Source organism: Eumetopias jubatus, unplaced genomic scaffold (genome assembly GCF_037043125.1).
Source record: "Eumetopias jubatus isolate StellerSeaLion01/CBP00866 unplaced genomic scaffold, mEumJub1_p1.0 scaffold_17, whole genome shotgun sequence".
Taxonomy (NCBI): domain Eukaryota; kingdom Metazoa; phylum Chordata; class Mammalia; order Carnivora; family Otariidae; genus Eumetopias; species Eumetopias jubatus.
This window is the reverse complement of record NW_028274823.1, coordinates 54,613,652-54,638,729: the sequence shown is the minus strand read 5'-3', so window position 1 is coordinate 54,638,729 and position 25,078 is coordinate 54,613,652. Positions and strand designations below refer to the sequence as shown.

Here is a 25,078-nt window from a genome sequence, read left to right as displayed (position 1 = left end):
AACAGCAAAAGTCATAGGTGAAAGCAACTTCGTGGACGGAAATCAATGGGGTCAGGGGTCAGCAGGAAGTGGCTACAGGACTCTAGCTTAGAGGTCACTAATGTGTCATAAGAGGATTGTGGGGGCGTTCCTAAAGATAGTTTGACCTAGTCTTCTCGATCGCATCTCAGTTAGTGGGACCGTAAAGTGACCAGAACATCTGGGGGAAAATAAAAGGCGGAAAGCCGTAAGAATCTACGGAGCCTCCCAGGGGGCAGCCATAATGGGAGGGAGCAGTGGCGCATGCGCGGCATCCGGGTTCTTGCGCTCGCGACTACGGCAGACGTGGCAAAAGGAGTGTCCCGCCCCGGAGCGTGGGGGAGGAACTTCCGGGTACGACGCTCCGGCCCTCTCGGAACCGGAAGTTGGGCCTGGGAGCCTTGACGTTAGGAACGGAGTCGAACCTGGATCTGGAGCCGGGTGAGGAGTGGCATCGGGAGGTTGGTGGGTAGGAAAGCAGGGGAGAGGCCGGGGTATCACTGGCTTGATCGGGGTCCGGTCTTAGAAGGAAGGGAGGAGCCTGGGGGCGGGGCACGGGGAGAGACCCTCACCTCACGCATCCACAATCCTGGATCAGTTCTAGACCCTCCCTTCTCTCCTCCCGGCCCAGATTCCGGCTCCCGCTTCCTGCGCCAAGCCTGTTGAAGGGCGCAAGACGCTCGATCTCCATGCTTAATGGACCAGCCCTCTCGTCGTGGCTGGAGAGGCTAGTTTGGCTTCTTGGTCTTGATCCCCGGCGCTCCCAGCCTCCACAAGCTCAACTACTTTCAGAGTTCTAGGAAGCTTGCCCCGCCCCCTGGGTTGTCACCCTCGGCTGTCTACCCAGAATGGAGTCCAGACTTGAGCCTTGCTCCAAACTCTTGGGTGTGAGATTATTTCCTGGAGAAGAAGCTTATTTCCTCCGCCCCCCGCCCCCACACTGACTTTAGGAAGGTACAGGGGAAGGGGTCATCTGTCAAGCTTAGTGTTGTGACCTGTGCAAGGTTAAGGGTTTGGAAGAACAGTTCTTTGGATGGCTGCAAGATTAAAGAATTTAAGTCCAGAAGCAGCTCGGCTTTTCAAGATGACCCTCTCTGGCAAATGGGAGAGGCCCATTGTTCTGCAGCAGCTGTGAACTCTCCTGCTTCTTGTGCCCCATCTGTCTATAGAGTAGTTGGAATGATCAGGCTGTTTAGATGTGATTAGATAGTGTTTTTGGAAGGACCCGGGAAAGGCCCTCTAATTCATTCCTCTGTTGCTGGGCAAGATTGTAATAACTTCAGTGGTGGCCTAGATTCATGACAGGCATATAAGGAAAGCAGAAACAGGATAGTTGGAGAAGTTCATGGGATTTGGAATGCTCCTAGTTCCTCTGCTTGAAGGGTAGATGGATGATCTTTCTACATGAAATCTAACTTTGTCATTGATCCTTGGGCTGTTTTCTTAGGTTATTGTGAGAAGTTTTTGTGCCTGGCCTGCACTTGATAGAGTTTGGTACCTTGCTGGAGTTTTTGGGTGTCCTTTACATTTAATGATTTTAATGCTTCAGTTCTCAAATCCACACATTCTTTTGGTGGGAAGACGGGGAATGGAGTAACATTTGAATTATTGCAGTTCAGACAAAATTTCATTTCTCTAATCGGTTACTCTAAAATTTGTCTTTTGAGGAGGAAGGAACTTAGCTGACCTGTTTTATATGTGTAGCCTGAGTGATTAAAAATGGCTAGCACATTAGAGAGTATTCAGTGTTTGTTGAGTGAGTCCATGCTAGAGTGAATGAATGGGAGGTGGGAACATTGTTTCACTTACTTATAATATCACAGTAGTTCATCAGTGGCAGGACTCCTTGTGTGAGTAGACACTAGAAATCATTACCCCTGGGGAATGGAGGCTGTTTCTCCATTCCATTGGGCTTGTCTAAAGTTGAAATTTATACCCTCTTGGCAGTGAGAAAACATGGGGTTCACAGTAATAAATTTTTACTTTGAAGAGATAATCTGGCTACTGGCTGGGGCAGAAAATTACAAAGATCCTGTCGTAGTATGGGAACAATTAGGCTGATAACTGCCTGATAAGGTCAGTCCTTTTTTATGTCTACTTCCTACCCTGTATAGTTGATCTGTCTTTAGGAAGTTGATTTTGACTAATTTCTCTCTTCTCTTTCATCTTTTAGGTGAGACCAAGTTGGGGATGCACTCATAATGAACGTCAACCAGTCAGCTCCACCTGTGCCGCCATTTGGGCAGCCCCAGCCTGTCTACACAGGGTATCATCAATCCAGCTATGGTGGGCAACCAGGGTCCACAGCCCCACCAACTCCCTATGGCGCCTACAATGGCCCAGTACCAGGCTATCAGCAAACACCTCTCCCAGGTGTGTTTCCAAGTTTCCTTTGAGCTAAGGAGAGGAATCAGTAGTGTTCAGGTTGGGTGGTATTGCCCTACCTAAGCTGCCTAGAGAGTTGGAGTGGCTGGGATTGAGGAACATGACTCTGGCTCTCAGTCACTGAGAACTTTGTGGGCAGTCTGCCCTTCCCTGTTTTTACATAAGTTCTGCCTTAAGACATCTAGTGGAAGCACATCTTCCAGTTTCAGTGGCAGTTCACTTCATGTGAATGTCACCCTGTACAGCCTCAGCTGCCTGCTTTGCTTAAAGCTGGATGGAAAGGTTGTGGTCACAGCTCCTCCAGAGCCTGTGACCAGGATTGAATATTTCCTATTGACCTAAAGTCTCCCTGAAATCACTTATTCCTCGTATATATTGATAATGCCTCTCATTGGATTAATGGTTCTATCTATAAAATGACTCTATGACAGGGAAACTAATTCATGGGTAAAAAGTGTAGTGTTTGTGTGCTTCTCCTGTCTTTCTGCTCATATCATTCTTTGCCTTTGCTTGAGTTTCATCTGCTTCTTAGATGCTCTGTAGTATCAGGGCAATAAGAGAAGACTAATCTGGTGCTGCTTTAGGATCAGTGTTTGGCTTTTACGTTACTTTTTCAAGAAGAGCAGCTGGTACTCTACAGATTGTCCGAATGGCTTTTTGGAAAATGGCTAACAGTAGATCTTTGGTTAGGCTAGCTGAAGACTTAGGGTACGCCAAACATTTTATGCTTTTTAGGATAGTAAATTCTATACAGGGATATGGGGAAAAGAGGGCACCAAGGGGGCATAAGTAAGATTTGGGAAATGAATGACATATTACCATTTTAATTATAATTTTGAGAAAACAATTTGTAGTGGTGAGATTAGGTCTCAGATCTTTGGAAGAGCCTTATTCTGGATTGAGACTTTGGCTGGACAGAGTCCACCTCTGATCTCTCAAGTCCTGGCTTATCAGGATAGAGTTTGGCATTGCCCCAAGAGGAAGCTTTGTTATTGAACGGAAAACGTATCTGGTTCTGTGATAGCTAGTGAGCAGGTTCAGATTAATCAACTTGTAGGCAGGTTCTAAATTGTCTGATCTCTACTGAGGAACAGAGCAAAAGAAAAACAACTGTTTGAACAGAGGTCAGCAACATTTCCAAAGTGATGTGCCAACTTACTAATTCCCTGCATTTCGTGTGGGAAGGATGGTTGGGGATGGTATGCAGAAAGGATGGTTGGCGGGGGATAGTAGAAATAGCTTTGATGCATCTCTGATGGGCAAAAGGATGGAGTACAGCTTTTGTGAAGCTAAAGGTAGCAGCACTAATGGGAGGGCAAATCAGTTGTCTTGACTGAACCACTGGGCAGAATTTCCAAACTGTTGAGAACACTTTCCTGAGCCATGTGATATTGGGAGCATCAACACTTAGAAGTGGATGAAAAGAAGATGGTTAAGATAATTAGAATATATGAAAAAGAGGCTGACAGAATGGTCTCCCCAAGAGGAGCCTTTCTTTACAATCTGGTTCTGTGTATTACTTGATCATCTTCTGCATCAACTTTCTCATATGCTCTAAGTTTCTGAGTTCTGGAGTTGGATCTTTTCCTTAAAAGAGTTGGCTTTTTGGGGTGCCTAGCTGGCTAAGTTGGTGGAGCATGTGACTCTTGATCTTGGGGTTGTGAGTTTGAACCCCATGTTGGGTATAGAGATTACTTAAAACCTTTTTTTTTTTTTAAGAGTTGACTTTTTGTCTAGGGTAAGAACATTAGACTGACCTGGATTGAGTGGGAGTGGATGGTGATCACAGGAAGCCCCTACATTCTTGCAGTTCTGGTTACAGCTTCATCTGTAGTATATCTGTCTAGGAGAGTGGAGACACTCTGACTGGTCATCCATGTTCAGAATCTGTAACTAGAGTTGCATGTTCATGGTATCCTTTTCATTGCAAAGCTGTAGTATTGGGCCAGCGAAGGTCTGAGCTTATTTATCCTTGCTTTACATTCCTTGCTCAGGGCGGAGAAGAAAGTTATTTCTCAATCATTTAGTTTCTGTCCTTTACCCTCAGGTGTGTCAAGAGCCCCACCTTCTTCAGAGGCACCTCCAGCCTCAACAGCACAGGCCCCTTGTGGCCAGGCTGCATATGGCCAGTTTGGCCAAGGAGATGTACAGAATGGGCCAAGCTCCACTGTTCAGATGCAGAGGTATGTACTTGGGTCTACCTAAAACTGGTCTGATGAAGCTAGAAGAATTAGGAACGGATGAGGGCCTGTTTCCTCTTCTTTTTGCTTTGCCTTTCTCTTAGATCCTCTTTTCTCTTTCCTCACTTTTTTTTATTTTATTTTCATTTTTCCAGGTTACAGGTGCTGCTGTTGTCCACTCTGTAGATCATTAACCCATTAAGTTCTTTTGTGTATTTTTTCTTTTTCTGTAAACTTGAGTTTTTTCTTGACTAGACATATATCTTCAATAATAGTTGTAATCCTACCGAATCTATCATCGGGGAAACAGGAAAAAGGGATCTCAGATTTATGTCTCTTCTGACTTCTTCCTTTCCTCTCAGTCAGCAGTTAGTAGGACTTCTTGGTTAAGTTTGGGTGTGACCGGTAATGAAAGGAAAGATACTCAAAGAAAAACCACATAAATGATAAAAACTTTGGTGGTTCATGATCCAATAAACACCTGTCTTTGTATGGAAGTCCATTAAAGGAAGACAGTCATCTCTGTTGGACTGTTGTTTATTTCTTGGTAAACAAAGAATAAAGTATAACTGTGAGTAGGGTGTGTGGTAATGAAAGAGTCACATTCTGGCATTTTTATTAAGTGTCTAGAATATACATATTTAGCATAGAACAATAGCCTGGAGAAAGAGCCTGGGAAATGCTCCCTAACTTTGTATGTTGGTATAGGGAATTCATTCATTCATTAATCCACCCAAAAATATTTATTTTGTGTTATTGTGTGTTGACTGTTGTTCTAGTGGTTAGAGATAAAAGCAGTAAACAAAACAGACCAAATCTCTGCCCTGATGGAACTTAAAATCTAGTGGAGTACACAGACCATAACAAGTAGACAAATAGAAATAAGAAATAAAACAGAGTAAGGATACACAGAATGCCTGGTGAAGAGGTAGGGAGCTGTTTTAAATGCATTGCTCAAGGAAAGCCTCTCTGAAGTGATACTTGAAACCTCAGTGAAATGAAGAAGGGAGCTATCTGAAGGAGGGAGAAGAGTGTCTTGGGTAGAGGGAACAACAAGTGTAAAGGCCCTGATGGAGAAATTATTTGGCAGATGTGAGGAAGAGCAAGAAGGCCAGTGTGGCTAGAGCAGACTGGAGAGTGCAGGAGGTAAGATAGGAATATAGGCAAGAGCCATATCATGTAGTGCTTTGTAAGCCATAGTAAGAAGTGTAAATTTGGGCGCCTGGGTAGCTCAGGTGGTTAAGCGACTGCCTTTGGCTCAGGTCTTGGGGGGTCCCGGGATCGAGTCCCGCCTCAGACTCCTTGCTCCGCGGGGAGTCGGCTTCTTCCTCTGACCCTCCCCCTGTCATGCTCTTCCTCTCTTATTCTCTCTCTCTCAAATAAATAAAATCTTGAAAAAAAGATTTAAGAAGTGTAAATTTGATTTTAGTTGCAGTGAGAAGCCTTTGGATTTATGTGTTCATTTGTTCATTTATGCAATGGATCTTTTCATTGTAATATAAAACACACAAAAAAACCATACAAAACAAATGTATGGCTTAATAAATTATCATAAAGGGAACCCCCTTGTAACTACAACCCAGATGAAGAAATAGAACTCTGCCATGCACCCCAGAAGAAGCCCCTTCTGCATGCCTCAATTCAGTCATAACTCTCTCCTTATCCCCTTAAATAATGATTATCCTAACTTACAGTAACCACTTTCTTGTGTTTTTAAAAACAGTTTACACCCAGGGTGCCTGGGTGGCCCAGTTGGTTAAGCAACTGCCTTCGGCTCAGGTCATGATGATCAAGTCCCAGGATCGAGCCCCGCATTGGGCTCCCTGCTCAGTGGGGAGTCTGCTTCTCCCTCTGACCCTCCCCCCTCTCATGCTCTTTCTCTCTCTCTCTCATTCTCTCTCTCAAATAAATAAAAATCTTTAAAAGAAAAAAATATAGTTTACACCCAAATGTACATCCCTAGGCCCCACGGTTTAATTTTGCCTATTTAAAAACAACAACAACAACAACTTGACGTGTCTTTTAAGTCTATAGGTTCCCCCCCTCTCTCTTTTTCTTTCTGTTTATCTGTTGAAGAATTGAAGCTGATTGACCTGAAGAGTTCCCCACAGTCTGGAATCTCCTGGTTGCAAATTCATGTTATAGTTCAACGTGTTCCTCTTTTCTCTGTATTCTCTGCCACTTGGCACCTGGATCCAGAGACTTGTTATCTTAATATCTTGGGGGTTTGTGTGTGTGTGTGTGTGTGTATGTATGTGATAGTAGTTTTGTGTTAGCAGTTGTTGGTGTTTATTAATACATATATATATGAATTCGTTGGGTTTACAAAATGGGGATACTTTTTAATTCTTTTGTTTTTCATTTATTTGTTTGAATACCATTATTGACATTTCTCCTCATGTGTTATTTGGTTACCGCTTGTGCAATTCATTTACCTTTGTTTACCAGTTTATAAGGGAATGAATTGGTCCTCTCTTATCTACTGAAGATGACCAGTTCTCCCTTTTTTTTGTTAAAGATTTATTTATCTATTTGAGAGTATGTGGGTGAGTGAGGGGGAGGGGCAGAGGGAGAGAATCGCCAAGCAGACCCCCTGCTGAGCACAGAGCCTGACACTCGGAAATTATGACCTGAGCCGAAACCAAGAGCCAGATGCTCACCCCACTGAGCCACCCAGGCACCCCGTCTCTTCTTTTCTTGAGGCCATGGGGATGATAGAATATTGAAATATGCCATAATTTCTCATTCATTTTATCTCTTATATACACCAGTCTCAGTACAATAGTACTAACACTATCACAAATGTGATTACTAAAAACAGTATCTTTTTAAAAATTTGCATATACTGTCCTCATTCTCTAATAATTTTTAAAAAAATATTTACTTTTTAAAAAGAGGTGACTGATGGAATTAAGAGTAGAAGTAGGGAATCCTATTAGGAGGTTGTTGTAGTAGTTCAGGTTTAGGATGGTAGTGGTAGAGGTGCTGAGAAAGAGATTTGGGATAGGTAAGAGTCAATAGGATTGGATGTGAGATAAGAGAGAAAGAATAAGTCTGGGTATCTTTTAACCTGCTGGCTGAAGGCAACTGGATAAATTGTAATGCCGTTCACTGAGGTGAGGTACATTTGAGGAGCAGATTTTGGGGTGAATTGGAGGGTTTTCTTTTGTACATTATAGGTTTAAGAAGCTACTAGCTACCAAGTAGAGATATTGAATATGTAGTTGTATATACAAATCTGCAGGTGAGGAATGATGCCGGGACTAGAGATAAAAACTTGGGAGTCTTCAGCATAGAGATGTTATTCAATGGCATAGGACTGAATAGATGAAATCATTTAGAAAGTGATCACTGGGGGCGCTTGGGTGGCCCAGTTGTTGGGCGTCTGCCTTCGGCTCAGGTCATGATTGGGATCGAGCCTCGCATCGGGCTCCCTGCTCAGCGGGAAGCCTGCTTCTCCCTCTCCCGCTCCCCCTGCTTGTGTTCCCTCTCTCTGTCAAACAAATAAATAAAATATTAAAAAAAAGAAAGAAAGTGATCACTGACAGTAAAGAACGGAATTGAGGGGACGCCTGGATGGCTCAGTTGGTTGAGCATCTGCCTTGAGCTCAGGTCCTGATTGGGATCGAGTCCTGCCTCGGGCTCCTTGCTCAGTGGGGAGCCTGCTTCTCCCTCTGCCTGCCACTCCCCCTGCTTGTGTGCTCTCTCTCTCTCTCTGACAAGTAAATAAATAAAATCTTAAAAAAAAAAGAGAGAAAATTGAGAACTGAGCCTTGGAGCTTACCAGCATTTTAAAAGGAGATCTGAGGAGGGGCCATGAAAAAACAATGAGAAAGAGCAGTAGTGAGATTGGAGATTAGCCAGGAGAGTGTGGCATCCTGAAACTAGGTGAAGAAAGTGTTTCAGGAAGGTAAGAGAGTAATCAGCTGTGTTATTTGCCGCTGAAAGGTGAGACCAGGACTGAGAATTGGTCATTGTGTTGGGTGAGGTTCGGCATCATTAACAAATGTGGTTTCAGTGAGATATGAAGACAGCCATCTAGTTGGAGTGAGTCAAACAGTTTCACTTGGGTAGTAAATTAATATAAGCTGAAAACCCTTCTGCTACAAACATCTAGAAAGGAGAGAGGAAATAGAAGCAAAAAATGTTTTTCAAGCACATAATCAAGCTTAAAAAGAAAGAAAGTGAAATCTTCAAGTGCCGGAGACCAAGTGGGAACTGAAAATCAGAGTGGTAAGTAGACACCATGGCTGCCTTTGGAGAGGGTGGGAATGATCGTTTTGAGAACTTGGGAACTTGAGTTGAAGGAGGTACTGGGGATGGGGGATGAGTCGTTGGGCTTTTCTGAGCTGAGGTTTGGTCTGGAGACCTTATTTATGAAGTCTAGACCTGGGCTGCACCTTCAGTGAACAGGTAGACTGGGAAAAAAAATATGCACACTGGCACTGGGGGATATTAAGGAATCTTATTTCTTGTGGGTTGACTGTGGGTAAATGGTGGGAGAAATGTCTTAGGACTGCAAATGGACACAAGGGATCTTCTTGGGTAATGAAAATGTGCTAAAATTAGATTCTGGTGATGGTTGCAGAACTCTATAAATTTACTAAAACTCATTGAATTGTACACTTAAAAGGAATGGATCTAATGGTATGGAAATTGTATTTCAAAGCTTTTTAAAAAAATGTCATCTTGGGTGGCAATACCGTTGGAGTATCTTACAGAAGCAAATGTGAAACAACCACACTCCCTCAACTCAGGCTGTAAAGGATTCTCAGAGAGAGAGGAAAAAAAACAACTGATTAGACTAAATAGAGACTATTAGAGGAGAGCAGATCATGGACTAGGACCTGAAAGCATTAAGGGAATACAATTGTCAATGTAGAATTATGTACCTAGCTGAGAGAAAGCACAAATAAAGACATTTACAGACAGACTCAGAGTTTACCATGTATAGACCTTGGTTGAGAAAATTATCAAGTGATAGACTAAAGAAAAAAAGGAAAATAAACCCAGAAAGAAGGATCTTTAAAAAGAAAGGGAAATAGGAACTAAAGACGTAATGGTATAGACCATTCTTTTGTAATGTTTGGCTAAAGGAGGAGCAAAAGCTTGAGGGTGGTATGAGGTTTTAGGGCAGTTTTATTTGGCTGGGTTTTTATTTTTTTAAAAGATTTTATTTATTTATTTGAGAGAGCATGTGAGAGAGAGAGCACAAGCAGGAGGGAGGGTTGGAGGGAGAAGCAGACTCCTTGCTGAGCAGGGAGCCCAATGTGGGACTCAATCCCAGGACCCTGGGATCATGACCTGAGCAGAAGGCAGACGCTTCACTGACTGAGCCACCCAGGTTCCCTGGCTGGATTTTTAAAAACAACTTAAATGAGACACAACTCACATCCCATTCAGTTCACCCGTTTAAAGTGTACAATTCAGTTGTTTTTAGTATATTCACAGATATGTGCAACCGTCACCACAGTTTGAGAACATTTTCATCACCTCAAGAAGAAACACCATATCCTTTAGCTCAGTAGCTACTATTATTTAGCTAGTCCTTCAATCCCCCTCAACCCTAAGCAACCACTATAGTAGTTTCCCTTTCCGCAGTCCATAAGCAGATGATCCTCTTTCTGATGTACTATCAGAGGGTCAGTAGTAACTTCCTCACAAACCCTCATCATTCACTCCCTTTGTCTCATCACGTAGGCATTTTATCATCTCACATTATCATGAGAAGAAGGATGAGTGTAGTACAATAAGATAGAACATATTAAAAAGCTCTTCAACTTCATAAATAATGAGAAAAGTACAAGTCAAAAAGCATAACAAGGGGCGCCTGGGTGGCTCAGTCGTTAAGCGTCTGCCTTCGGCTCAGGTCATGATCCCAGGGTCCTAGGATCGAGCCCCACATCAGGCTCCCTGCTCAGCAGGAAGCCTGCTTCTCCCTCTCCCACTCCCCCTGCTTGTGTTTCCTCTCTCTCTCTGTCTCTCTCTCTGTCAAATAAATAAATAAAATCTTAAAAAAAAATAACAAGATTCTACTATGTATCCATCAAAGTGGCAAAATTAAAAAGTCTGATAGTCCCAAATATTGCTGAGGAAAAGGAGTAGTAGGAACTCTTATCCGCTGGTGGTCAGATGCAAATTAGAACAACTACTTTGGGGAAATAATTTGGAATTATCTGTTAAAATTAAAGCTATACAACAATAAAAAAATTAAAAAAAATTAAAGCTATAGATACCTTCTGATCTGGCAATTCACTCATAGATATATGCCTTAGAAAAATGCATGTATATATAAACAAGTATATGAGTGTCCATAGCAACGTCGTCTATAATATTAAAAAATTAGAAAAACTTAAATATCCATCTACATTAAAATACTTAAGTAAATTATGACATATTTATTTAGTGGAATAACATTTAGTGATGAAAGGCAGTGCAAGTATAGATGAATTTCATAATCGTGGTTGAACAAAAGAAGCCAAACCCAAGGAGTATGTATGATGTGATTCTACTTACAAAAGTTTAAAAAAGTGACAGAACTGAACTATGGTTTGTTGTTGTTTTAGAGAGGGAGGACGGAGGGAGGGACAGAGGGAGAGAATCTCTCTCTGCCTTGAGCTGGGCCTGACCCTGGCGCGCCATCTCAAAACCCTGAGATCATGATCTGAGCGGAAATCAAGAGTCAGATGCTTAACCAGCAGAGCCACCCAGGCGCCCCTGAACTATGTTGTTTTAAAGACAAGGAAATGATTATTAGGAAGTTAAGAAAGTAGTTACCTCTGGGAGAAGAAAGAGGGCTGTGATGGAGGAGAGGCACACAAGGCCTTTGGGTGCTAGTGTGTTCTATTTCTTTTTTTTTTTAAATATTTTATTTATTTATTTGACAGAGAGAGACACAGCGAGAGAGGGAACACAAGCAGGGGGAGTGGGAGAGGGAGAAGCAGGCTTCCCGCGGAGCAGGGAGCCCGATGTGGGGCTCGATCCCAGGACCCTGGGATCATGACCTGAGCCGAAGGCAGATGCTTAACGACTGAGCCACCCAGGCGCCCCTGTGTTCTACTTCTTGACTTGGTTTTTAGTTACATTGGTGTTTGTATAATTATTGAATACATACTTGTTTTATGTATTATTTCTATTTCCATTATATTTTACAATTAAAAAGTAAAGTACATTGAACTAAGATCAGGTTTGGGCTCTAGTTGTAGCTTGGTTTTCTACTTATACTCTTCATGTCTTACTTTTCTATCTGCTCTGTCCTCATTTTGCTGTGAGGATTAAATTAAAGCACTTACAAGAGATGCTTTGTAAGCTGTAAGGCTATTTACAGATAATATTACTAGGGCATGTGGTGGAGTAACAGTGGGTAGTTGATAGTATTATCCATATTAATGGAGTAGTAACCATGGAATATAATTATTCTGACAAGGGTTTATGAGCATTGGCCATGGAGCTAACAGTATGTTAGGTGGTATGGAAAACAAAAAATGCAAAGCCCAACAAAGAGCTTAGGGAGGTGTAAGGTTCACTAGCATAACACTCAGGAAATAGTAGTTGAATGAATGAATGAGTGAAAAGTGTTAAACTGCAACACTGATAGGAACTAACCAAATATAATAAAGTACAAGTTATTTCGTAGAGACAAAATAAGCAGAAAGGATAAATCAGAATTTCAGTGTAACTGACTGTTGTGAAGATTCATGCATGAAATCCCATGTGGAGCTTGTTATGTATAATAATCTATGTTGTCAATTTCTACAGTAATATCACCAGAAAACACCAGTGCAGTTACTTGTTGATATGTAATGATACTGGAATGATTTTGTGTTTATATTTTAATGTGCCATCTAATACCGTGGGAATGTCCAGTGTAGCTGTCCGAGTAATGAGGCCTTTGCCAGGTAAACCCAGCTAGAAGGCTGTCTGGTTTATGTCCTGTTTCTCTAGCCCTCTTCTGGTAGAGTTGGCATCATCTTTCTGATTAGTACAGAATGTCAAACTCAGCTGACCTACTCTGCTCTTAACACCTTTGCCAGGATAAAGTAGTTAAGTACTTTGGTTTAAAAGTTAAACAATCAAACTGCATTTGTGCGATCCCACATTTGTTAAGTGCCTGTTGTGTTAATGCTTCTGCACACCTTCCCTTTCAACTTCTTCAGGGCTTCTACTTAGAATACTGAGGTGGTTTGTTTGTTTGTTTGTTGAGGTGGTTTTTCAACAAAGGATTAAGTCAGAGGAGGCGATAATCTAGTATATATTTGAGGGTGCTTGGCATATGTTTGTGGAGTGAACCTAATAGAAAACAAGATTTGCCATGAATAATCATAGTGTAGATCATCAGGAACACAATATATCTACAAGTATACAGAAGTACAAAGCCATAAAAGAGCCCAGGCTGACAGTAAGATGCTGTAGAACAGTACAGTTTCTTGTATGATGTGGAGCTCCTGCCAGCTTTGAAGAGTGTCTCAGCCTGCTTGTCACCTCCGCCTTCCTTGTCTTCACAGGTTTCCTGGGTCTCAGCCTTTTGGGTCAGTCCCACTGGCCCCTGTGGTCAGCCAGCCAACTGTGCTTCAGCCCTATGGCCCTCCCCCGACAAGTGCACAGGTGACTGCTCAGCTGGCCGGAATGCAGATCGGTGGTGCTGTGGCCCCAGCCCTTCCCCCTGTGGGGCTGGGCTATGGTGAGTAGCTATGATCACAGGAATGTTACTATCCCCTTCTTTTTAGAAGCCTCAGACTCTGGGGTATATCTGCATCCCTTTTATGTCTGTGCTTCTGAGTGCCAGCAGATGGGACAATCATTCCTGCCCCTCTCATGTGGAAAGGGAGTGATTTACTGAATAAGAAGGCAGAATGACTAGGGATCTGACTCTACCTCTTCTAATTCTCAGGCCCACCAACATCGCTGGCCTCAGCCTCAGGAAGTTTCCCCAACTCTGGTCTGTATGGCTCCTATCCTCAGGGCCAGGCTCCCCCTCTTAGCCAGGCCCAGGGTCATCTTGGGGCCCAGCCTCCCCAGCGATCTGCCCCACCACAGGCTTCCGGCTTCACATCTCCAGCATCAGGGGGTCCTCGGATGCCTTCAATGACCGGTCCACTCCTGCCTGGACAGGGTTTTGGGGGGCCCTCCGTGAGCCAGCCCAACCATGTGTCCTCACCTCCTCCTCAAGCTCTGCCTCCTGGCACCCAAATGACTGGGCCCCCAGGACCACCACCACCTATGCACTCCTCCCAGCAGCCAGGCTATCAGCTGCAACAAAATGGTGAGTTTTTCCCAAAGTCTGACTAGGAGCCAAAGGCTTCAGCTATTCAGGTGTTTTTGTTTGTTTGTTTGCTTGCTTTTAGTATTGCTAAGTGATGAACTAGATGGACAACTTTAGGGTGTTATTACTAGGATGTAGGGTTTATAAGACATTCTTTTTTCTTCTAGTTCAGATAGTGTGGTCTTTCTCTGAATGGTTATTACCTCATAATTCTATACTTACATGAGTCTAGTCATTTTCCTGGGGCCTTAAGAGATAGGGAGGAGATTTTGAATTTATCAACCTTGTGCCCTTGTCTCTCAGGTTCCTTTGGACCAGTCCGGGGCCCTCAGCCCAATTATGGAAGTCCCTACCCAGGAGCACCCACCTTTGGCAGTCAGCCTGGACCTCCTCAACCCCTGCCTCCTAAGCGCCTGGATCCTGATGCCATCCCAAGCCCTGTAAGTAGATACTTATGTGGTCCTAGGGAAGGAGTTTGTGGCTGGCAGATAAGTGAGTTAACCTAGATGAGATGTTTGCCTAGCATTTTCTAATTATTTTCCCTTTTCATTCATCCTGTAGTTGTAGAACCTAGATGTAATTTTTGACGCTTTGAACTGGAACCTGAGGCCCCAGAAATCTTTTGGGGGTACTTTTACTCCATAGCTGGGCAGGGAAGGAAGGGAAGCCAAGAGTGTTCAGTAGTGTTGGTAGAGCTTGGGGTTGAGTGCTGTGTTCCGTCACTATTGGACGTAGCATGGTAACCTCTGCCCTTGGAGTAGGAGCTGGATCCAGGTCTTGTCCTCTTAGATTTGGTAGGATGGCAGTCTTTTTAATTGGTAGAGCTGGTGGGAATTCTCTGATGGTAGGTGTTAAGAGAAGGAAAGCCTCATTGGTTTCTCTCTACCCCTAGTTGGACAGTGTTTTAGGAGGAAACCTCCAGTACTTTTGTTGGCTAGAATCCTGCTGTGTAGATGAGGAAAAGTGATCTACAGTTTATAAGGGCAATGTGGGGAAGCTGCTTTTCCCAGGAAGAGAGTGAATCTCACCCTTAGAGCCATCATCAGAAGGGCCTTCCTTATCCTAGTTGGATAGTTGGAATAGAAGTTGGGCCTTCCTTATCCTAGTTGGATAGTTGGAATAGAAGTTGGGCCTTCCTTATCCTAGTTGGATAGTTGGAATAGAAGTTGGGACCGTACTCCTAAGTGGGGGCTACTTTATAGTTCTGTCTACAACATTTGCTATGTCAATTACCTCACCATGCTTAGCCATTGTCATATTCCATTCTGTTCTCTTTCCTCTTCCTTTGGGGAATTACCATGGTGAAGGACCCTGTTGGCTAAGAGGAACCCTAGAGGATTAAGCAGCCTCTCCTTCAGGGAAAAGGAGAGTCTGGTCAGATGTGAAGAAAGGCTTCCTTAAGCACAGTCCTTAGATGGGAGGTTTGGCCTTTTGGAGGGAACATCCCTCTTCCTCTTTCTTAAGATTTCTCCCATTCAGCTCCTCCCTGTAAAACTCCTGCTTGCTTCCTGTTTTCCCCCTTACTTTCTACGTCATAGTCTGGCTGAGCCATTAAAGCCTCTGTGTTGGGCCAGAGAGACTTGGAATTTCTGACCTAGAGAGGGCCTGATTTCAGCAGTATGAGCTGGGCTCCAGCTATTCATGTCTAACTCGTCAGGGTCAAGAGAAGTAACATCTGCTTCTTGTTCTTTTGTCTCCCTCCCTGTATTCCCCTGCTGCCTTTATTATTAAAACACTAAAAGCAACTCAATGAGCTGCCTCCTCAGCAGAAAACCAGGCACAGAATAGACCCTGATGCCATTCCTAGTCCAGTAAGTGCAGGGGGTGGTGTGTGTGTGCGTGTCATCCCTGTGTTAACGCCGCCCATGCACGCCTGTGACCTCATCTTCACCTCATCCACCATGCTCATCCCTCTCCGTCCTCCTCCCTCAGACCTTTAGACCCGCGCTTTTACAAACCAGAAGGCTGTGCATGTCTCAAGTCACCACGTAATGAAATGATAAGCTGTTAGCAGCGCCTTGGGTGTGGGGTGGTAGATCAGGCTCTCAGGGTGGGGCCAGGTGGCATGTTAAGCTTTGGTTTTAGTCCTGCTGGGGCCTCCAGGAGCCTGCATGTGACATCTGTTAGGACAGGACAAAGTGGAGTGGTAGGTTCTTCCCCTTTGGGATTGATCTGTCTATAGCTTGTGGAGAAACTTTGGGTAGGTGACTACTAATGGACAAGTTTGGGGTACTGGCATTTCTCACAGGGGAAGACGCTGCTGCTTTGGGAAAGTGTGGGCCACTCTCTCATCGGGAGGGTCTGTTTGACTCTGATGTATTTCTAAGCTTCAGCTCTTTCTGCTATGGGATATGGAGTCTTATTCTCCCTTTACTTTTTCTGGTTTTACCAAACCATTTTAAAGTAACTGACCAAAGGTCATCAGCCTACACAAAAATCTGATTACCAACTTTGCAAAAATTTTTCCCCCCCTTTGCTGGGTCTGTCAAAATTGTGGGGGACTGAGGATTGGGCTTGTAAGGATCGGGTACTTAATCCTCTTCTCCCATATTGACACACTGATGCTTACCTGAAAATAAGGTAGCATCTGCTTCTTCACCTTACCTGGTCATTTCTGTTTAATCCTCTCCTCACCCTGTCCTTTCGACTTTCATCGAGTGTAGAGTCATTCCAGGTAGATTCATTTTTACATGGTTACTGTTGTCTGTTTACCTGCTCTGACTCAGAATGTGTCTTGGTGAGAGGAGGGGGAGGGGAAGCTTGCTGGGGGAGGGAAACGGAATCTGATCATGTTGGAGGGTTTGTGGTGAGACCTGGAGCTTTCCTGGAGTGGGGGGAATAATGGGGTGGTCACCACAGGTTGGGGGTCAGGGCAATTCATAAAGAAGCCCATTCTCGGTGTTGCCTGTCAAGCGTTTTGCTGCTGACTATAGAGTGGAAGATGGGTATTGTAGCATCTTATGTGATCTCCAGAAGGAGGGCAGACCTGGCGCATGAGGTATTCTTGGCAAATTACTAGTTTCCGTGCTGTAGCTCCAGCCTTTCTTTCTCCTGGCTCTCTAGGACTTGGTACTTCCCTTTCTTCTGTCACCTCACTCATTTCACTTCTTCTCTACAGATTCAGGTTATTGAGGATGACAGGAACAACCGGGGTTCAGAGCCATTTGTTACTGGAGTACGGGGACAGGTGCCACCCTTAGTCACCACCAACTTCCTGGTGAAAGACCAAGGTAAGAAGGGTATTAATTCCTCCCTGGAGGGCTTTTTCTCCTTATGGAAAAGCTTTTGTCAGTCTTTTTTTTTTTTTTTTTTTTAAGATTTATTTTATTTATTTGACAGAGAGAAGTGGGGGGAATGCGCACAGGGGGAGGGGCAGAGGGAGAGAATCTCAAGCAGACTCCGCCCAGTGTGGAGCCCAACGTGGGGCTCGACTGTGAGGTCATGACCTGCGCTGACATCAAGAGTTGGTTGCTTAACCAACTGAGCCACCCAGGCACGCTACTTTTGTTAGTCTTTAATCAGAGACCAGTGCCTCCTTGGTCTCTAGGGGAAAAGCTGCCATCAGCTCTAGCATTTGTTGGGGTGGTGGGGTGGATCAGCAATGGAGAGTTGGTGTCTGGAGGGATTCTTTGATCTGACTCTGGTTTTCTACCTCTAGGGAATGCAAGTCCCCGATACATCCGATGCACATCCTATAATATCCCTTGCACATCTGACATGGCTAAGCAGGCTCAGGTGCCCCTGGCAGCTGTCATCAAGCCACTGGCAAGGCTGCCTCCAGAGGAGGTAAGTCAGGAAGGGACCTAGAGTATAATGAAAGGGAGGAAGAGAGAGGGAATAAGACTTCTTCCTAGAAATGATTTTGGCAGTCATAATGGAAGAAGTCTTGGTTGGGCGGGAAGGGAGAGTATCTTCAATAGCTTTCTATCCCAGGGCCCATGCCTGACAGGCATGGCTGGGATGAAGGGAAAAGCCCAAGAAATTGTTGGGTGGGAGCAGGATCCATATGGGAAACAAACTATGAAAAGAGGTAGGGCCAACTTATAGGGGAGGAGACCGGCCTAATGCAGAAGCCTCTCATAGCATGGTCATCTCCAAATGATTACAGGTACATTATCCTGTTTTTCTTCTATACTGTCTATCATCCCAGGTAAGTTAAGGAATGTTAGGAGAGCATACAAGAAAAAAAGGTAGGTTAGGGTCCAGTAGTCCATCTCTTACCTGACTTGGGCCCTGATTTATCACCTCAATACCTGAAATCAGCATGCAAAGAGAGCGAGCTTGTCAGCTGCTCTGCCAGGCTTTGGCACGTTTATGCCTAGCTTATTGAATTTAGGGTGGATTTCTCTATAACTGGAAGCTCAAGACTCAGTTTACATCCTGCCTCTCTCTGTCTTGCTCTGTGTTTTTCTCTCTCCGGGTCTCAGTGGGGATGGTTAGACACTTGGCTTCTGATCTCTTATATGTAGGATGACATCTACTTGGGACATTGGTAGGCGTCACAGAAACCCAGGGATAGGGGAGGATCAGTGTTATAGATACTTGGCTGGGGAAGGAAGCAGAGTTAAGCTCCCTAGGGTATGATAAGAGTGAAGAGGATTGAAGATAGGGCCAGAAATGAGAATCCTAGGTAATCTTTGGCTTTCTCCTCTTATGCCTATGGCAGCCCCTGATTTGGTAGGGCCACTTACACAGTTCTTTTCTTTCAAAAAAGTGGAATTCTGGAGACGAGTAAGAAGAGGGAACTATAGAATTTGGATCCTTAGGGACATTCCTGTGACCAGTACCCTCATCATTTATCTTCATTCCCCTTCACTGTCCTCCCCACTCTGGCAAAATATCTTAGCCATGCCCTCCTCCCTCCAGGTTGTTGCTCTTCATCTATTGCCACATGTCTCAACCCACTGTAGCTTTCCTCTGTCTGAGCCCCTCCCCTTTGCTCCTTAGGCTTCACCGTATGTCGTGGACCATGGGGAATCTGGCCCTTTGCGCTGCAATCGCTGCAAAGCATATATGTGTCCCTTCATGCAGTTCGTTGAGGGAGGGAGGCGCTTCCAGTGCTGCTTTTGCAGTTGTATCAATGATGGTATGTTCACAGTGGCTGGGATTGGGGGGATGTTCTTCTGTATTGCATCTTCATTGTTCTCTTTCTAGTGAGATAGGTGAGGTTCCTTTACTCAGGAACTGGGGAAGTAGGGCACAGATGGGTATGTGGGGCAGTAGAGTGAGCTCAGCCAGAGCCAGACTTACTAAGATTGAGAGTGGACATTCGAGTAATACTCTGTCATGCTCCCCACAGTTCCCCCCCAGTATTTTCAACATCTGGATCATACTGGCAAACGTGTGGATGCCTATGACCGTCCGGAGTTATCCCTGGGCTCGTATGAATTCTTGGCCACTGTAGATTACTGCAAGGTAAGGGAAATTAGCATGGGGAGAAGTGGTGGGTATCTTTTCATTGTCTCCTCTTTCACTCTCCCCTTTGATGTTGACTTCTCTCTAGTTAGTTAGCCTGCTTACCAATACTCCTCTCTCCCCAACGTTTCCTTCCTTTGCAGAACAATAAGTTCCCCAGCCCTCCTGCCTTCATCTTCATGATTGATGTCTCCTACAATGCCATCAGGAGTGGTCTTGTTAGGCTCCTCTGTGAGGAGCTCAAGTCACTGTTAGACTTTCTACCTAGGTGAGACTTACGGAGACAAGGTGCTTCCCTTGGATAATCGCTGGGGTGGGGGTGTTTCTGGGTTGTTGACTCAGTAGGTAGAGCTTGAGGTCATGAAGTCGGCTGGTGGAGAAGGTGGCAAGTATGGGTAACGATGTTACCTTCTACAGGGAGGGCGGAGCAGAAGAGTCAGCAATCCGTGTTGGCTTTGTCACCTATAATAAGGTGCTCCACTTCTACAATGTGAAGAGCTCCTTGGCCCAGCCACAGATGATGGTTGTATCTGATGTGGCCGACATGTTTGTGCCACTGCTGGATGGCTTCCTTGTCAATGTCAGTGAGTCTCGGGCAGTCATCACCAGGTAAGAGCCAGATTGTAGAGGTAAAGTGGGAGTGGGGCGGAAACAAGCACAGGAAGCCAGACAGTTGAGCAGAGGGGTCAGCAGATGGACAGGGACTGTGCCTCAGGAGTTTTCAATCTAGGGGCCACATGATTCTTCAGAGAATTAAGGACTGAGGAATCAAGTCTGGATAGCAATTTTGATTGCTTCCCATCACCTCTCTCTTCAGCTTATTGGATCAGATTCCTGAAATGTTTGCAGACACGAGGGAGACAGAGACAGTATTTGCCCCAGTTATCCAGGCTGGGATGGAGGCTCTAAAGGTACGGCTAGAACCCTGACAACTTCCTCTGCCTCACTTTCCTCTGACCGTCTTATACCCTGGGATATAACTCCTTTCTTTAGTGATTGAAGACTGTCCAGTGAGTCAGCATATCTGACATAACTGACACTGAATAAATGACGAGGGAAGGGTTGAATGAATAATAGCTGAATAAAGGAAAGAATGAACAAGTAGTCCTCTCTTTCCTAGGCTGCTGAGTGTGCAGGGAAGCTGTTTCTGTTCCATACCTCCCTGCCCATTGCAGAGGCCCCAGGGAAACTGAAGAACAGAGACGACAGGAAGTTGATCAACACAGACAAGGAGAAGGTGTGGGTTTGGGAGATGGGGGGAGGACTTTCCATGACAGAGGAAGGTGGTGATTCTTGCAATGCAATGCAATACTCTTAACTTGCTTGAAGAGGTACTGGGACTAGACACTCTGCTCTTTCACGTGTCAAGTCCATGACTGCCAGCTTTCTCCAGTGCTCCCACACATCTCTACCCCATTTCATCCCAAAGCCCGGGACAGATTTTTTTTTTTTTTAGAGAATGTTCTACTACTGTTGCAAATATCTATGAAGTAGATCTGAAGTCTTACATATATTTGAATATCCCATATTAAATATATAGTTCTCAAGTAGGGTGGAGCTGAGCTATTTGAATGTTTTATTCTGTTCTTCCCCAGACTCTGTTCCAGCCTCAGACAGGTGCCTATCAGACCCTGGCCAAAGAGTGTGTGGCCCAAGGCTGCTGTGTAGATCTCTTCCTCTTCCCTAACCAGTATGTGGATGTGGCCACACTCTCTGTTGTACCCCAGCTCACTGGTGGCTCTGTCTACAAATATGCTTGCTTTCAGGTAGGGCATGGGACTCTGGGTGGCAGGTGGAAACAGGACTAGAATGTCTGCCTACATGCAGAGCAGCTCTTTAGCTGCTGACTCATTAATAGGAATCCTGGTGGAGGAAAAAACCCTATAATATAAAGAAGAGAGCCATAAGGGTAGTGGTTAGGAGCATGGAGCTTGTAATCAGTTTTGGGTTGTTATTCTGGCCCTCCCAGAATACTAGCAATATGACCTAGGAGAAATTACTCAATTATTGCTTGTTTCTTCATCTGTAAAATGGGAATTTAATATTTCTTAATTAAGATTTTTCATCAGGATCAAGTCGTTATATGTGAAGTACTTAATGTGGTACTTGGCACATAGTAAATGCTTAAAAGCTATCATTGTCATTATCATTATTATTATCTTCACTGTTATTGTTATTATGACTCAGCAGCTTGTAGAATGGAGGGGATGCAGGGAGATAGTCTCCAGGTTGTTATGTAGTCAGTGATGTGACTCTGGCCCTGGGGGGCTGCAGGTGGAGAATGACCAGGAACGGTTCCTGAGTGACCTGCGTCGGGATGTCCAGAAGGTTGTTGGCTTTGATGCTGTGATGCGCGTTCGGACAAGCACCGGTCAGTCCTGGTTGGAGAAGAGCAGGTTGGGGACTAAACCCGGGAGGGAGGCAAGTGGCACCTGTAATATCTGTAGCCCTGACCTTATCCATGTGGCCTCAGGTATCCGTGCTGTAGATTTCTTCGGGGCTTTCTACATGAGCAACACAACAGATGTGGAGCTGGCTGGGCTGGATGGGGACAAGACAGTGACTGTGGAGTTCAAGCATGACGATCGGCTCAATGAGGAGAGTGGAGCCCTCCTGCAGGTAGCAGGCGGGAGGCGGGGGCTGGGGAAGAAGTGTCAAATATCATTGTACTGGATATAAATAGGCTGCAGGGAAGAGGGTAGGAGGTAGGTGGAGAGGACTGGAAGAGGCCAGGGAAGGGATGGCTCCTGTCTTTCTTCTAGCTTAATAATACGGCAAAGGAGCAGTTTTTCAGAGGGCTTTGGGGAGGGAGGGGTATGAGTTCTCCCTTTCTCCCTTCCCCTAGTGTGCCCTGCTCTACACCAGCTGTGCAGGGCAGCGACGGCTCCGCATCCACAATCTGGCCCTGAACTGCTGCACCCAGCTGGCTGATCTGTATCGAAACTGTGAGACTGACACGCTCATCAACTACATGGCCAAGTTTGGTGAGGGTAGAGGCAGGGCGAAGTGGGATTGGGGCTGAAAGGTGGTTGTCAGTGATTCAGCATTCCCAGGTAGGTGTGGTGGCAGCAAAGCAGGTGCAGTGGGGTGGCCAGCCAGTGACTGTGCTGTCTCCCTTTCCCATCCAGCATACCGGGGGGTGCTCAATAGCCCCGTGAAGACTGTCCGTGATACTCTCATCACTCAGTGCGCCCAGATCCTGGCCTGTTACAGAAAGAACTGTGCCAGCCCCTCCTCTGCGGGACAGGTGGGCAAGCACTGGAGGAATTGTTGGGACACATGTTTGCATTTGGGAGAGATTGCTCATGATCATTCACTTTATTTTGGTAACCCCTGCAGTTGATCCTTCCTGAGTGCATGAAGCTACTCCCAGTTTACCTGAACTGTGTGTTGAAGAGTGACGTCTTGCAACCTGGAGCTGAAGTTACTACTGATGACCGTGCCTATGTCCGACAGCTGGTTACTTCCATGGATGTGGCTGAGACCAATGTCTTCTTTTATCCTCGGCTTCTACCATTGGTGCGACTGAGGGCTGGATGAGACATTGTGTGCTGAGAAAAGGGTATCATAGGAGGAAGGGAAGGGTTAATATCTGTGTCTGACACTAGTGATTTTGTTTTTAACCTGCATTATCTGATGTAATTTTCACACTGTAAAAGTCACTGAGAGATTGAGCTCTCTGAAATTTCGTTGGGGGGCGGCGTGCAAATGTGTCTTACAGTCTTTGGTAAATAACCTTTTGCCCCCTTTCTTTTGCCTAGACAAAGTCTCCCATTGAGAGTGCCACTGAACCACCAGCAGTTCGAGCATCTGAAGAACGTCTAAGCAATGGGGATATATATTTGCTGGAGAATGGGCTCAACCTTTTCCTGTGGGTGGGAGCAAGTGTCCAACAGGGTGTTGTCCAGAGCCTCTTCAGTGTCTCCTCCTTCAGTCAGATCACCAGTGGCTTGGTGAGGGCAGGGAGTCAAGGGGAATATGGGTGTGGAAATGCATTTTGTGATATGAGTGGGAACCAATAAAGTTTGTGTGCTAGTCCCCTTTAATAGCGGGGAACATTTGGAAAGGAGGGAGGGTGCTGTCATTATTCCCGGGCTTATTTCAGATGATGAATAAATCTGTGCTGGCCCATTTTTTTACTGGACTCAGAGTATCTTACCATAAGGATAAATGAATTTTGTGTTGCAGAGTGTTCTGCCGGTTCTGGATAATCCGCTGTCCAAGAAGGTGCGAGGCCTCATTGATGGCTTAAGGGCACAGAGATCACGGTACATGAAGGTAACACTGATCTAAACCCTGGATTTCTTAGCCTTGTCCTCTCCTGGAAAGGGGGATGAGAATAAGTGATTGGACAATGGGATTTTAGGGCATGTTTAATCCCTGCCTCATGACACTGTTTTCTGGCCATAGCTTATCGTGGTGAAACAGGAGGACAAGCTGGAGATGCTATTCAAGCACTTCCTGGTGGAAGACAAGAGCTTGAGCGGGGGAGCATCCTATGTGGACTTTCTGTGTCATATGCACAAGGAAATTCGGCAGCTACTGAGCTAGAGCAAGTGGGTAAATGGCATAGGGTGCCAGGCCAGCTTCCAGAAAGTACCCCAGGATGGCAGAGAAATTGGAACAGTTCCATATCTAAGTCGTTAGCTGACCTCAGTCTCTTTGGGGGGAGGGGGAGGTACAAGGAGACACCTTTCTGGGATCAAGTATCCTACCACTCTGTCATGTCCTGCTGATGAAAGGTGCCCCTATCCCCTCACATTACCCTCCTTTTCCTGCTAATCCTGTCGTAATGAATGTAGTTTCTCAGTTCACTGTATATGATTCGGTGTTGGGGGATTTGGAGGCACCCAGACTCTGGCAATATTATGTGTCCCCTTGGACCAGCCTCCAAGAAGAGAGGGGCAGGCAGGAAGGAGTGGGAATCCCAGGGTTACCATGGGGGAGAGGGGCTAATTCAGCTCAGTGTCATCAACAACTTCCTATATTAGGGATAAAACATACAGGTGCACAAGAGCTGGGGTATAGACCATAGATGGTGGAGAGAGAAGTGGTTGGTCAGTCCTTCTTGGGCCTGGAAGTCAGCAACCAAGTCAAAGTTAGGGAGAGTGGTTGATTAGCTTTTCTCTCTCCTGCAATGATCAGTGATCACTCAATGGATAGAGGCACATTATCAGAGATGAATGAGCCTGGGAAATGAGTTGCAAAGAATATTAGGACCTGGGAGAGGTACCAGCCTCTTTTCCAGCTGGAGAGGCTCCAACACTGGATGGTTGTGTAGGGAGCCTGGTCATCAACTTGCAATACCTCACAGAGCCAGCCCCTATCCCACTCTGAGCTCCCACTGGAAACACTGCTTCTCCAAGGTGGGAGTTGTTGGGGAGAGAGGCAGAGGCGGCTGGAGCTCTGTTCTCTCCTGCCGGGACACCACTCGAGCTTTGGTATTGACAGAGTGGCTGACAAGTTATCTTCCAACCTGAACTGGCTGGGGCAGGACAAGGGCTAGGCTTGATGGTGGCCAGGCTTGTCTGCTCCCAGCCTGGGATTCCCCTGCTCTGGACCTCTCATTTATCTTCATTGGTTTATTTTTCAATGCATCTTTAATTTGTAAAGAAATAAAATAAGATGTAACAATTAGCTTCATTTTTATTTGTGATTTACCGTTGTTCCCTCCATTCATTCCTGCTAGGCCTAGCACTTCCCCAGGAAGTGGCCGACTGAGCAGAACTGCGCATGCGTCACACGCACCGCGGGCGTAGGACCTCCTCCGTCCCGACTGACGGCGGGGCGGGGTCTGGTGCTGCCGGGAGGAGTTGGG

At 45.3% G+C, this 25,078-nt stretch overlaps 1 protein-coding gene across 2 annotated transcripts; it reads left to right on the top strand.

The window, feature by feature from the left end:
• Positions 1 to 364: 364 nt before the first annotated feature.
• On the top strand, positions 365 to 24,897 carry SEC24C (SEC24 homolog C, COPII component). 2 transcript variants are annotated; one of them, XM_028109507.2, is made up of 23 exons: positions 365 to 459; positions 2,192 to 2,391; positions 4,451 to 4,586; positions 13,088 to 13,263; positions 13,474 to 13,845; positions 14,149 to 14,285; positions 16,964 to 17,075; positions 17,504 to 17,631; positions 18,793 to 18,931; positions 19,145 to 19,260; positions 19,404 to 19,528; positions 19,678 to 19,869; positions 20,078 to 20,171; positions 20,381 to 20,497; positions 20,856 to 21,026; positions 21,535 to 21,631; positions 21,734 to 21,879; positions 22,106 to 22,244; positions 22,389 to 22,507; positions 22,600 to 22,779; positions 23,022 to 23,213; positions 23,449 to 23,538; positions 23,671 to 24,897. In XM_028109507.2, exons 2-23 carry the CDS (start codon positions 2,220 to 2,222, stop codon positions 23,809 to 23,811), a joined length of 3,291 nt encoding a protein of 1,096 aa, XP_027965308.1. In that variant the 5' UTR covers positions 365 to 459; positions 2,192 to 2,219; the 3' UTR covers positions 23,812 to 24,897. The 2 variants fall into 2 exon arrangements, with proteins under 2 accessions (XP_027965308.1, XP_087876219.1); XM_088020093.1 differs by lacking the exon at positions 365 to 459 and adding an exon at positions 1,605 to 2,094.
• Positions 24,898 to 25,078: the final 181 nt, after the last annotated feature.

Coding starts and splice junctions, on each gene's coding strand:
- SEC24C (XM_028109507.2), top strand. CDS start 2,220: ATGAACGTCAACCAGTCAGCTCCACCTGTGCCGCCATTTGGGCAGCCC. Junction 20,498..20,855: donor TCAACACAGACAAGGAGAAG/GTGTGGGTTTGG, acceptor GTTCTTCCCCAG/ACTCTGTTCCAGCCTCAGAC. Junction 21,880..22,105: donor AGAGTGGAGCCCTCCTGCAG/GTAGCAGGCGGG, acceptor CCCTTCCCCTAG/TGTGCCCTGCTCTACACCAG.